This window comes from Triturus cristatus, chromosome 7 (assembly GCF_964204655.1).
Source record: "Triturus cristatus chromosome 7, aTriCri1.1, whole genome shotgun sequence".
Classification (NCBI taxonomy): Eukaryota; Metazoa; Chordata; class Amphibia; order Caudata; family Salamandridae; genus Triturus; species Triturus cristatus.
This window is the reverse complement of record NC_140590.1, coordinates 481390195-481402990: the sequence shown is the minus strand read 5'-3', so window position 1 is coordinate 481402990 and position 12796 is coordinate 481390195. Positions and strand designations below refer to the sequence as shown.

General features: G+C 43.9%; 1 protein-coding gene across 1 annotated transcript in view; it reads left to right on the top strand.

Moving 5' to 3' along the window:
• LOC146809951 (cytochrome P450 2F3-like) overlaps window positions 1-12796 on the top strand; it is a 128673-nt gene that overhangs the window by 65365 nt on the left and 50512 nt on the right. The window contains exons 3-5 of the mRNA XM_085616811.1: window positions 4817-4966; window positions 9453-9613; window positions 10657-10833. Of these exons, the coding sequence (XP_085472937.1) occupies window positions 4817-4966; window positions 9453-9613; window positions 10657-10833 (488 nt within the window). The remainder of the gene's footprint in view (window positions 1-4816; window positions 4967-9452; window positions 9614-10656; window positions 10834-12796) is intronic.

Sequence of the window (12796 nt, the reverse complement as noted above, 5' to 3'; positions counted from 1 at the left end):
CAGGACCCTGTCCTGGGTTCTAACCAATACACAGTGGGTGGGAGAAGGGAGACCAGGGCAGGAGGGTTGCGGGGTGGGGTGTTCCACCCTAGGGCAAGCTAGAGCGCTGAGCTAGGCCCAGGTCACAACTTTCTCACTCAGGTAAGTAGGGGTTCACTCCCCATCCTGGATTAAGTGGCATAGCGGGCTGGAGAATGGAACCCAGGGATGGACGCTTTCACCCCCGGACCAGTCGCAACTTTGACCTGCAGCCCAGTCAGTGTTTCTTAACCTGGCTTAGCAGTGGGGCCCTCTGGGTGCCTGCAGGACCCCATCCTAGGCACTTTGCAACATGGTGAGCTGGATAAGGGAGCCAATAACCAGGGATTACCCTCCCAGGACTATCCGAGCTCTGACTCGGGACCCAGTCAGGAATTCTAAGTCTCACCATGCAGTGGAGTCCTCCCTGGGCCTGCAGGACCATGTCCTGGACTCTTTAAGTGTCACAGTGAGACAAAGAATGGAGCCCTGGAATGGCAGAGCTTTTTTTTTTTTTTGAAATTATATTTTTATTTAAAAATATGTATTTATATATATATATATATATATATATATATATATATATATATATATAACAATCTTAGTGCACAATGTGACTTCAGAACCATTACATATAAAGCATATAGCAGTCTATCGCTGACAGGAAAATGAACGTTTGCAAACCAATGTAACACTATGGTGGAATACCCATGTATTAACTAATGTTGGGTACGCAGTCCCTCTCATCCGCGCATGTGTATTGTATCGGGAGCAGTGGGTCTATTGCTAGGTGTAGACTAAGCTGGAACAGTCGAAGATGTATAACAGCAAGCAAGTCATCGGGCAGGAGTAGGGTTATTGCTATCTTGCGTGTTGTCACCCAAATTGTTCGTGTCTGTACCTCTAATGGAATGGCAGAGCTTTGTAACCCATCCAAGCAGCGGAGACTTTCAGGTTTCTGCAGATCTCTGTCCTGGCCACTGTGAGACACCGTGGGCTTAATAATGGAGACCAGGACTGTAGGCTTCCACTCGCAGGCCAGCCGGAGCCATGACTTGTGGTCTGGTCAGAGTTTCTAAATCCCGCCAAACATGGGAGCCCTCTCTGTGACTGTCAGATTTCTTCACCTGGCCAAATATAAAACCCTCCCGCTGCCAATGAGACCCCAGCCTGTGTTCTAAGTGAAACAGTGGGCTATACAAGAGAGCCCAGGGCTGAGGCCTTTCACCCAGGGCCAGGCGGACTTCTAAGCTTCTAAACCCAGCCAAGCAGAGGAGCCTATAGGATGCCTGTGGGATCCTGTCCTGGGTACTTTGCAACATAGTGGCCCAGAGAAGGCAGCCCAGGAGAAGAGCTTCCATTCAAGGGGATACTCGATCTGTGATTGGGGGCCCAGTTAGAGCACCTTAACCGGGCAAAGCAAGAGAGCCCTCGAAGTGCCTGCAGGAACTTTGCAACACGGCTGGCTGTGGAAAAGAACCAACGACTGGGGACTTCCACTCCAAGGCCAACCGATGCACTGACTCAGAGCCTGGTCAGAATTTTTTTAACTCACCCAAGCAGGCGAGCCCTCCTGGTGTCTTCGGGTCCATGACTGGGCCCTTTGCAACATAGCGGGCCAGGGAAGGGACTGCAGGACTGGAGGCTTCCACACCTATCCCATCCAGAGCTGTCCCAATGGGCCCGGTCAGAGCTTCCGAACCCAGCCAGGCAGAGGACTCCTGTGCTCTAAGTGACTTGGTGGGCTGGAGAAGGAATGTCAGAGCTGGGGGCATTCAGCCCAGGGCCAGCTGCACATTGGACACAATGCCTAATGAGAGGTCCTTAACCCGGCCAACCAGGAGCGCCCTCCCGGTGCCTGCAGCAACCCTGTCCTGGCCACTGTGGGCTGGAGTATGGAGCCCAGGGCCTGGGGCTTCCGCTCCATGGGCAACTGGAGCTTTGACCCTGGGCCAATCAGAGCTTTTTCACCTGGCCTCTTATAGGAAATCTTCCCAAAGCCAGTGGGACCCAGTATTGTGTTCTATGTGACAGAGCGGGACATACAAAGGAGCCAACAGCTGAGGCCTTCCACCCCAGGGCCATCCAGAGCTCTGACCCAGGACCCGGTCAGTGTATTTCACCCTGCTAAGCAGGGTAGCCATCCCAGGCAGGGTAGCCATCCTGGGGTCTAAGTGAAACAGCGAGCTGGACAATGGAGCCCAGTGATGGAGGCTTCAAGGAAAGGACAGTTGAAGCTCAGACCTGAGTCAAGTCAGAGCTTCAAGACCCATCTAAGCAAGGGAGTCCTTCTCTGGCCTGTGGGACTACATCCAGGGTTCTAAACGACATGATGGGCTGGAGAAGAAAGCCAAGGGCTAGGAACTTTCACTCCAAGGCCAAGCAGAACTCTGACCAAGAGACCAGTCATAGCTTCTAAACCAAGTCAAACAGGCGAGTCCTCCCTAAGCCTCCTGGACCCCGTACTGGGCTCCAGTGGGCACAGCAGGCAGATGATCTAGCCCAGGGATGAAGGCTTCCACACCAATTGGAGCTCTGACCCAGCGTATGGACAGAGCTTCTTAACCAAGCCAAGAGAGGGGCCCTCCCTGGGCCTGTGGTGCACCATCCTGTGCTCTAGTTGACATGCCAGGCCGGAGAAGGAACCAGGGCCAGTAGACTTCAACCCAGATCCAGCCGGAGCTTAGACCAGGGGAGCCCACCCAATGCCTGTGGGACCTTGTCCCGGGCACTTTGCAGCATAGTGGCCCATAGAAGGCAACCAAGGACAGGGACTTCCATTCCAGGGGATACTGGACCATTGATCTGGGGCCCAGTCGGGACATCTTATCCCAGCAAAGCAGGGGAGCTCTCCTGGTGCCTGCAAGACTTTGCCGCACAGCTGGTTGAGGAAGGGAGCCTAGCACTGGGTGCTTTCTTCCCAAGACCAACCAATGCTCTGACTTGGAGCCTGGTTAGACACTTTCTTTAACCCAACCAAGCAGTGGAGCCCTCCTGGTATCTGTGGGACCACACCCCGGGCACTTTGAGCCACGGTGGGCTTGGGAAGGGAGCGCAGGACTGGGAGCTTCCACACCTGGGGCAACTAGAGCTCTGACTATGGGCCTGGTCAGAGCTACTTAACCCAGCCAAGCAGTGGAGTCCTCCCTTGCCTCCCAAACCCCATACTGGGCTTCGAGTGTCACAGCAAGCTGGAGGGTGGAGCCTAAGGATGGAAGATTCATTCAAACTGGAGCTCTGACCCAGGGCGTGGTTAGAGCTTCTTAACCCAGTCAAGCAGGGGAGTCCTCCTTGGGCCTGAAGTGACATGGTGGGCAAGAGAGGAAAGCCCAGGGCCAAACAGAGCTTTGATCCAGGACCTGGTCAGTGCTTCTCATCACAGCCAAGCAGGGAAACCGTCCTGGTGCCTTTGGCCAGGTTGGGAAATTCTCTCCCAGGGTCTACTGGAGCTGTGATGTGGGGCCAAGTTAGAGCTTCATAACTCTGCAAAGCAGGAAGTTCTAGCGGTGCCTGCAAGACCCTGTCCCAAGTACTTTGCATCACAGCAGGCCAGCTAACGGACACCAAAATGGGGGTCCCCTACTCCAAGGCCAACCAGAGCTCTTGCGCAGGGCCTGGTCAATGCATCTATGCATGGGAGACTTCTTTGAGACATGATGGGTCAGCACACAGACACCGATTTGGGCCCCACAGAACATGATCTATTCTTGTATTCCATGCCTACTGAGTGACAGCAGGGGACATTTGAGAGAATGTATCTATCCTGCTGGATTCTTGACTGGGCTTGAAACTTCAAATGAGCCTTCTTTTAGACGTCTAAGGCGGTTTCAATTCTGAACGTCGAATCACTTCAAGCAAATTACATGTTTTGTTTATATATTTTAAGTACAAAATTTCACTAGGGACATTGGCATGGCACATTTTGTACAATGTAAGCGTGGTAAAAGTCTTGTGTAATTTTACACAACACTAATTATAATTTTGCTCAGCCCTAGAAGAAGCATGACAGATTTCTTGTGTTTTGAGGAGGCAAATGTTGAATCCAAAGTAACAGTGACCCCACTCTAACAGGGGATTTTAATTGGTGCAGTGTCAGTCAGTGCTCATTCGATATACATACGGGGAGGATTGATGGGTGTGCTGGAGGGTGAGATACCTTGAGGAAAGTGTGACAACTGGGTCCACCCCCTCAAAGTATCCCATGCAGCGATCGACTACAATAGTACGAGATTAGTCGCAAAAAGTGGCTTTCTCCGTAACTGAACAGGTTTGTTAAGTACAAACCTTCATTCCGCATGCTGTAGCGTGCATGCATGTATGATCTCTGGTCGTGACGAAAGCCATATTGAGCCTTAGAGGCACTTAGATGGATGGCTGAAACATGTTGACTACATTAAGGATAATTGGGATCAATCCAAGTCCCACATGTATCCACCACTGTTCTTAAAAGTTGACCAGGACCTCCAGCATTAAAATCGCTATTTGTGGTAGGAATACCTCAGCCTATTTTAAAATCATATCTCTCTGGTTAACTCTTCAGTAGTTTATGAATGCCAATTTGGCCACTGGGGAATATTTTATATTCCCATTCATCTTCTCATCCTTCAAATCATCCTTTATTCCCCTTCTCTCTTCTATCACTATCTCACCTATTCATTGCCTTGTGTTTTCTATTTTTTCCATATTGTCTCCTACCTCCTACTTTTTCTTTTGTTATGGCCTTATTTCTTCTTTTACTTTTGTCTCTCGTCTAAAATGTCTCTTGAGCCTCAGCTAATCCATATTCCAATACTTCCAGGTTTGGTGTTTTCCAATGGTGAACACTGGCAGCAACAGCGCAGATTTTCGCTCGCCACGCTGCGTAACTTCGGAATGGGAAAGCGCAGCATTGAAGAGAGGGTGACCGAGGAGGCAAAGTTTCTTTTGGAGTTCTTTGAAAACAAAAAAGGTATTGACCAACTAGATTCCGGTCAGTCATTCCATGCTCCTTTTATTTACCAGATCTACACTGCCTTTCTGTTTATCACATTTCAGGTTTTCCATGTCTCGCTCATTAAATGTCCTCTACCTCCTTCCTTACCTTTCCATATACATTCCTTTCATCCACCTTCCTCCAGGTTGCATGTTCGCCACTTCTCACTCATAATTAATATTTGAGAACTCATATATTTCACACTCCTGCTTACCTCATAGAAACCAGGAAAGCGAGCCCAGGGCACAGAGCCCAGGACACAGAGCCCCTTTGTTTGACAGGGGAAATCGAGTTCTATTTTGATTTTAATATTCAGCATACAAACCATCACCTAGTCCCTGCAGCCCTATGCTTCTCTCGCATCCATAAATAAACACACTGTGCATCTGGAGCAGCAACTTTCTGAATGGTTCCTGGCTCCCATAATCCTATGCCGGGGGGCTGTGGATGTTAACAAGCATTGGCAAAGCTTTTGAAATAAATTGACTTTTGACAGTAGTTTTTAGTGATGCTGTACAGCATCCCCAATGCTATGCGGTGTGGCTAAAGAAGAATATTAAAAGGCTATGATGCAACTGGCCGCATCCAGTTGTAGGCATGTATGCCCCCATAAAATGGCACAGATACTTTTATCTCCTTTTTATTTATTGATCTGTTTTTGGATTGGTAAATTAAAAAAAAAAATGTGTGAAAGGGGAAGCACCATGAGGGGTGGAAGCTACACAGGCGCAGGGAGAGTGCAAGCAACATGGAAGGCACACGTTCAGGGGCAGAAACAGAGTGCAGTTGAGTGGAAGCAATACGTTGGACGTGGGATTGGAGGAAGCAAAGAACAAGGGGAACAGAGCACGTGGAGGGGGGTGAAAAAAGCAAATGGGTGAGACAGATAGAAACGTGGAACTGGGACGAAGAAGCACATGGGTGAGAAAGCAACATACGGAGAAATGCACAAGGGAAAGTGCATCGCAGAGGGTAGTGGGGGAGAAGCACACAGGAGAGAGAAACACGTTTTGCAGTGGAACGGGAAGGGAAGTACAAAAGTGAGACAGCTGGAAAACACATGCACTCTTGTAGAGTGCTTAATCAAAATGATAAAAGTGGTCCCTGAAAATTGAGCAGTGGAAGGCCAAAAATAATGTGGCCATGCTCCAGGAAACGGACCAATACAACAGGCGGAAGTAAAGCCTTAACAAGTTCACCAATACAAAGCAATCAAATGAGAGTGACAAAGCCAACCAGCGGTAAGCAGTGGGCAGGCTGACAATGGGTCTTTATGCAAAGGCTGTCTGATAAGTGAGTCCTAAAAATGGGAAATGGTGGTTTCTAGGAAACCCACTGTTTTGTCATAGGCTAGGTCTATGAAATGCAGTTTGAGTGATCAGTTAGTTCTGAGTGTTTTGCTTGTTGAAGTGTAAGTGCTGTCCCACCGCCTTGCAGGACCAATTGTTGTAGCACTAAAACCTATGATGTAGTTGAGCCCATTTAAGTGCTTTTATTTCTGTATCATTTGTGCTGAATGTGCTGGTGCTGTGAACAGTTCAGACTCAATATGCAAGGGTTGGAAATGGTATGCTTTTATTGACAGCCTGATTGCAATTTTCTAGTGCAAGTAAAACACTGGAAACAATACACAGCTGAGCAAACAGAAAAGGCATTTCAACAACCTCTACTTCAGAACAGAGAGGCAAGAATGCCTGGTAGAACAATGTGCATTTAATCCCCTCCATGTCATATGCCACCATTACCAGTTTGACAAGCTACACATTTACAAGGCAAGTCTATGATCGCAGCCACCACTAATTTTCGACGTTACCCAAACAGATAACCTCTCAAGGCTGAGTAAATTCGGTAACTCCATTAATCAACTTTGTCTAATGATCCAAAACATTATGTTCATAAAGCGGGATCTAGGGTGGAATTTATATTCTTCAGCAGGGTACTGAGGGTCACATGTACAACTTTGAGTTCTTACAACTTTGAGTTCTTACAATTTAAGTACCATCTGGAGAAAAACAAGATGTCATCATCTGAAATCTGTCTCTTTAATGTATGGTTGGGTACTTGACCTACCTGGATGAAATTGTCTCTAGTTGATAGAGTGGTAGAATGTTAAATGTGCCTGGAATGTTTGAAGGTGTTGATCACTCTAGGCTGATGGCCAAAGGAAGGATATATTTAAATACCAGCTTGAACGAAGATGTGTGGGGTGTGATTTATATCACACTAGATCAAGTCCTTAACTGACTAGCACCTTAATATCTTCAACAGAAAATAAATCTACAGGAATCAGTAGCTCCCTAATTTTATCCTTCAAAGAAATTGTGCTTCTTTGCCTAGAAAAGGCATCCGTTGTTCATTCTTGTGCATTGCTTTGAACCTTTTAAAGGAGTTAAGTTCTACAGTGACATTTTTTTAAATAATTTTTAGGAACATCATACAAAAACTCTGCAGACCTGTTATTTCTTGGGGATTCAAGCACACAGGATTTGTGACGGGTGTTCAGATGAATCGGCTGCAAAGACATATGTTAAGGGCAACAAAGAAGTATGTTTAGTAAAAATCTAGATGCCACCCTCATACTGACACCTGACTGAGAAGAGTAAATTGGAATGTAACATGTATAAATAATTGCTATTGAATGCATAGTGAAGTCTGAAGTTCTTTTGTGGAATTATATTAATACATTTGGCTTAGATATGCGATATTGCATTTAGCTGAGCAAGTTCTTCATGTTAACAGCTCTATATCGTTCACATTTTCATCTGGCCTTTAAGACTGCTTTAACTCTGTCGCCATACTACTATTGTGTTTTTCTTTTCTTTTTTTTAAAATAAATCATATGTAATATACATACCTAAAGGGGCTTTTGGGCAGCCAATGGGCTTCGTCCATTGATCTGCTAAGTTGTAATTTACTTTTAGCTTCCTCCCACCACACCATAAAGGTTATGGCAATGGGACACTTTGCACATACTTCCTGTACTTTGAGTGACTTCCCAAAGACTGTGGACATTGCTTCTGTGCACATTGCTCATGTTTTCTTAAAATAGTTTATTTTACTTCGGTGACAAAGTTGGTTCAAAGTTGTTCACTTAATTTTTCTTGTTAACTTTAAATACTTACCTTTTAATACCTGCGCGTCTGGTAGCCGCTTAAATGGTCTTCTGCCTCCTTTTCAAATTTGATGCTATAAAGTGTTAAGTAACATTTGCTGCAATGTGAGTGCTTGGTTAGGTGATTCATTTTTGCCTCATTACAAATTAATAATTCTTTATTAGGGAATGATTTATTTTTCTCCTTTACAATTAATTATAATAAAATGCATGGCAAATTTTGTTATATAAAAAATTTCAATAGTAAAACGGCCACACTAGTCTGTTTAATTTTAAAATGGTTATTGCAAGTATATGGCCGCTACATTTAGGTGGCAGCGTGTTTTCATTTTATTCTTTTAGTGAAAAAAAACATTGCACCAGTTTGACAACATTGGTGTTAGCAATGTTGTGTTTTAAATTGTACATTGTATTACCCTTTTTCTGTCTTAGTACTTTATTTTGGTGTCTACTATTTTTTTGCTTTTTTACTTAAAAAAAAAGATAATAAGCATTTTTGTTAGAGGTTGGCCCTGAAGTTTACTAAGATGCTGTGTTACGTCTGTCCGTCTTTCTCAGTGCACTAGTCGCTCTGCGTAAACCATCTTGGGTTTACTGGTAGAACCTCTACCAGCTGGTGTCTGAATCCAAAACTTTTGGCTATTTCATCATGGTGGTGCAAAGTATTTAACATGTCTATTTCTAACAGCATAATGGTAGTGTCTAGGAAAGGAAACAGAAAAACATAGCATTATGTTGAGCCATCGGGAAAAGGGGTGGAATTGAGTTCAAACCATTGAATATGGCCCAATTGCCATAGAATGGATATAACAAAAGGTTGCTTTGCCTATGGCACCAAAGTTCATGGTATCATCTTGGTTGGTTGCTGTTATGTTTAGCGCGGGGACACAATAGCTAGTGTAGCCATGCGCTTTATAAATTTTATTTTTATATATTATTATTATGCTCCCAGGGCCATCTCCTGTGAAATTTAATTAAAAGTACTTGTTCAACCAATATATGATCGTGGGACAAAAGTGCTGTTGTGCTTTAATAGGAAAGACTACCATTTCTAAAAACAATCTTTTTATACACCCCTTAAGTCTCACTCACTAGTTGGAGTCCCACAGTTTGCTAAATAGTCTAACTCTTGGCCTTTCTTGTTGGCTCGTCTGACCTGAATAAAATCTAATTTGAGGCAAATCATAATTTTTATGGGAGTATGTACTTTAAATTCCAAAAACCTAAAAGCTCACCTCTGTGGACTCTCAGACATTCACATCTCTGTATTTTGCCGACTGTGCTGAGTTCTGCTCCGCATCAATTGAATTCTTAAATCCTGTACTATGCTTATCCTTTCTTTTTGAAAAGGTAAGTCCTTCAACCCAGGGGAGAGGATCTCTGCTGCTGTGTCCAATATCATTTGTTCAATTTTGTTTGGAGACCGCTTTGATACAGAGGATGAAACCTTCTTGACTCTGCTAAGAATGGTGAACGAGAACATCAGCTTTTTGGGAAAACGTGGCTTTCAGGTTGGTGGATTCTGCAGAATTAAGTGGCCAATTGACTATGAAAGTGTGAGTGGATAGACGGATCAGTGGTGATCTTCAAGCTTGTTGGTTCCAATCTAGCCCAGGTGTTTCTGTTGAAAGTGTTTTGCCAGCTGTTTTATGATATCAGCTGTGGACGGCTCCAAGAGAGGAATCCGGAGATTATTCAACAGATTGTTGCCTCTGCTGCTGGTATGACTGACGATTGATCTTGTAACAGCTTTGCTGGCCTTTAATCAGACCTGTTGTCCTGCATCCATCCTGAGTTCCGTCCAACATCTCGCGTCTATGGGTGGTTTTAATGCAGTTCTTGGTGGGCTCTTTTATTATCACAAACATGACACCTACAGGAACCCTAATTGTCCAGCCACACGCTTACTGTGTATGGGTAGACTTGAGCCAGAGTGCCTGGCTGTTCGTGAACAATTGGACAACTGTTGGCTTCAAATACAGAGAATTGTGGAGAGTTTCAGTTTCCGTAGCTCTTCAAACAGTAATATTCACTAGGGGTGTGCAGAGTTTTTACTACTATGACGTAGTTACACAATGTAATTCAGTTGCATCCTTTCTCTTTCCCTCCCCTCTGCTCAAGTATTTTCCTTTGCGCTTTGAACTTGTGCGTTGCTTCAGTTCTCTCATTACGTAAAACTTTGCAAAAAAAACATGCACAAAATAACAAAGTGTCTTTTAGTTTCATTCTCTCACTCATGATGATGCATCTTCGTCTTGTTAAGCTACCTTACGAGTGATGGTGAACGTTTTGCACTCTAGTACACACCTTGCCTGATTGTTCCCTCCCAGGTGGCTAAACACTCACAAAGGAAAGGCACATCAAATTATACTTGTCTACAAATTGGTAGAAAGAATGTGATATTAAAACCGTAGCAAAATCCGTTTCCCTCGACAGTCCAAACGCATAAAAGCATCATAATTTTTTGGGGGGGCCACGAAAAACAAATTTTGCAAGCTAAAATGAAAACCTCATCTGCCATAGCACATTTACACTGATTGACTTTCTTCCACAGATGTACAACACCTTCCCTGGCATTCTCAAGTGGCTTCCCGGTGAACACAATAAAATCTTTGAAAATGCCAGGATGCTGCAGAGCCATTTGAGGGGCCTGATTGAGAACCATGTTGCCAGCCGGGATCCTAACTGCCCACGGGATTTTGTTGATACATTTCTGAACAAAATGGATGAGGTGAGTGTTGCTTCTTTGGCCTTTTAGTTACTACTGAGAGTGGTTCGACAACTACATCAATTGTTGCCAAATGAATACATTAATACAATTCTTCTAAATGGATTGCTCATGGACTGTATCTGAGATTTTGCCTAAAATGAAGGTGCTTTAACAGTAAACCCTGGTAAAACAAAAAAGTGTAGTTAACATCTAATTTTCTGGAATGGTTAGTGTCTTATTAGGCAACATATATGTTTTGCTCGTGTGATGGGCACTCAAGTCACTGCAGTAATTTAATCCACTTGCCACCCTGTCCAACAAAATAAAGATGTAGTTGAAGTGGTTCTCTTTGGCTTCTAGCTGTTTTCATTACGTCACTTGTAAGTACAATAGATCTTTGTAAAAACTGAACATCGTGCCACATTGAGCTTTCTCTTGTTTTTGTGTCCATTTCACAGTGTCTGTTTTGTAAAAGCACTTCTTTGGTTAACTTGCAACAAATGAATTGAAAGCTATTTTTGTGAAGAGAATTATTGTACCTCAGATACACACACATCTTTCCAACCATTAGTGATATTAATCAAGTAATAATGGGTAAGCAGGTCTCCATCTTCTCAATTCTTTCTTACTTGAAGTTATAACACGCCTTCCCTACTTTCGACTATTTATGTACTTAGTAATATACCTGAAGAAGTTAAATTGCTCACTGCTGTGATGTGTTGGACACCTACAACCTATCTAATTGGCCTGAACACAGGGACCCTCTAATTGGTCACTGGCTAACCAGTTGGACTGCTTGACATTCCATCTGGTCTGACTGGCTGTCCTGTGAGCAATCCGAATAGGATCTCCATTTAGCCTGAGCTGATTGCTCATAGGGGCTAACATAACTTTCCTTGAACCAGCTTAAAACCTTTGATTTTTTTTTTTTACCTCTCTTTTCCACATAGGTAGTTTATATGGGACTAACATCCAGACCAGAAGTAGTAATCTGGTACTCAATTTGAGGACTCTAACAAACAATTGATTTGCTTAGACTAAATGTGATGGAAAGATATCCCTTGTAGACTGGCAATAACCTCAGATTTTTACCCTCTTCTGATGCTTCAGCTTTTCTGCTTAGAGGTTATATAGAGAGGCCTCCAACAGACTTACAACCATTTTGGGAAACCAACATTCAATAAGACAGCAGCCTAAACAACAAGAACTGTCAAATGTATCAAATTCAGAGTTTTTTCCAAATTACATTTTAAATTAGAAAAGATCTACAAGTGGACTACATAAAATATTGAGGGCAAAATTCTACTCAAGTGTTATGTTGCAATTCCTTTAACAGTCCACCTCTTTTTGAGGCTATAACTGCATTGCATTAATGCTTTATCCAAATTAATCTAAGTTGCAATGGATGCTCTTGTCTCTCCAGTCACTTCAGAGAAGTCTCTGAATCAAACACAATCACTGGAATGTCAATCCATTTGAACTGTCATGTTGTTGGCTTTTATACAGAGGACACCCACCACCACTGATTTTGTTTCATAGTATTGTGTTGGTAGCAGGCATACAGCGGACAACCACTTTCTGTGTACTCATGTTTGTGGTTTTATTGAAGGAGAGATGTCCCCATACGGTGCAAAGATGTCTGGGTATAGTATTTCATAGTTTGTTTGTTGGTACTGAGAAGGAGGAATCTCCTAAATGTTTCTATAGTAGTGTGGTACAGTGAGAACATGACCAAGTGTCCAATTGCACTACTTGAAGGTATCTAATCCTGCCCTGTTTGTACTGCACAGTGTATGAGATAGGGTACACCGAAGTGGCTGAAACATATAAATGGACTACAGTTAATGGCCTAATGTAATTTTTTGATCTGAGAAGAAATAGAAGCCAGACTGCAGTTAAGTTTGAACCTGTTGGCTTCTGCATTGTAGTTGGGCTGGAAGGCCAAGTAGAGTGAGTTGATCATTTCAGGGCATTTCCCAAATGA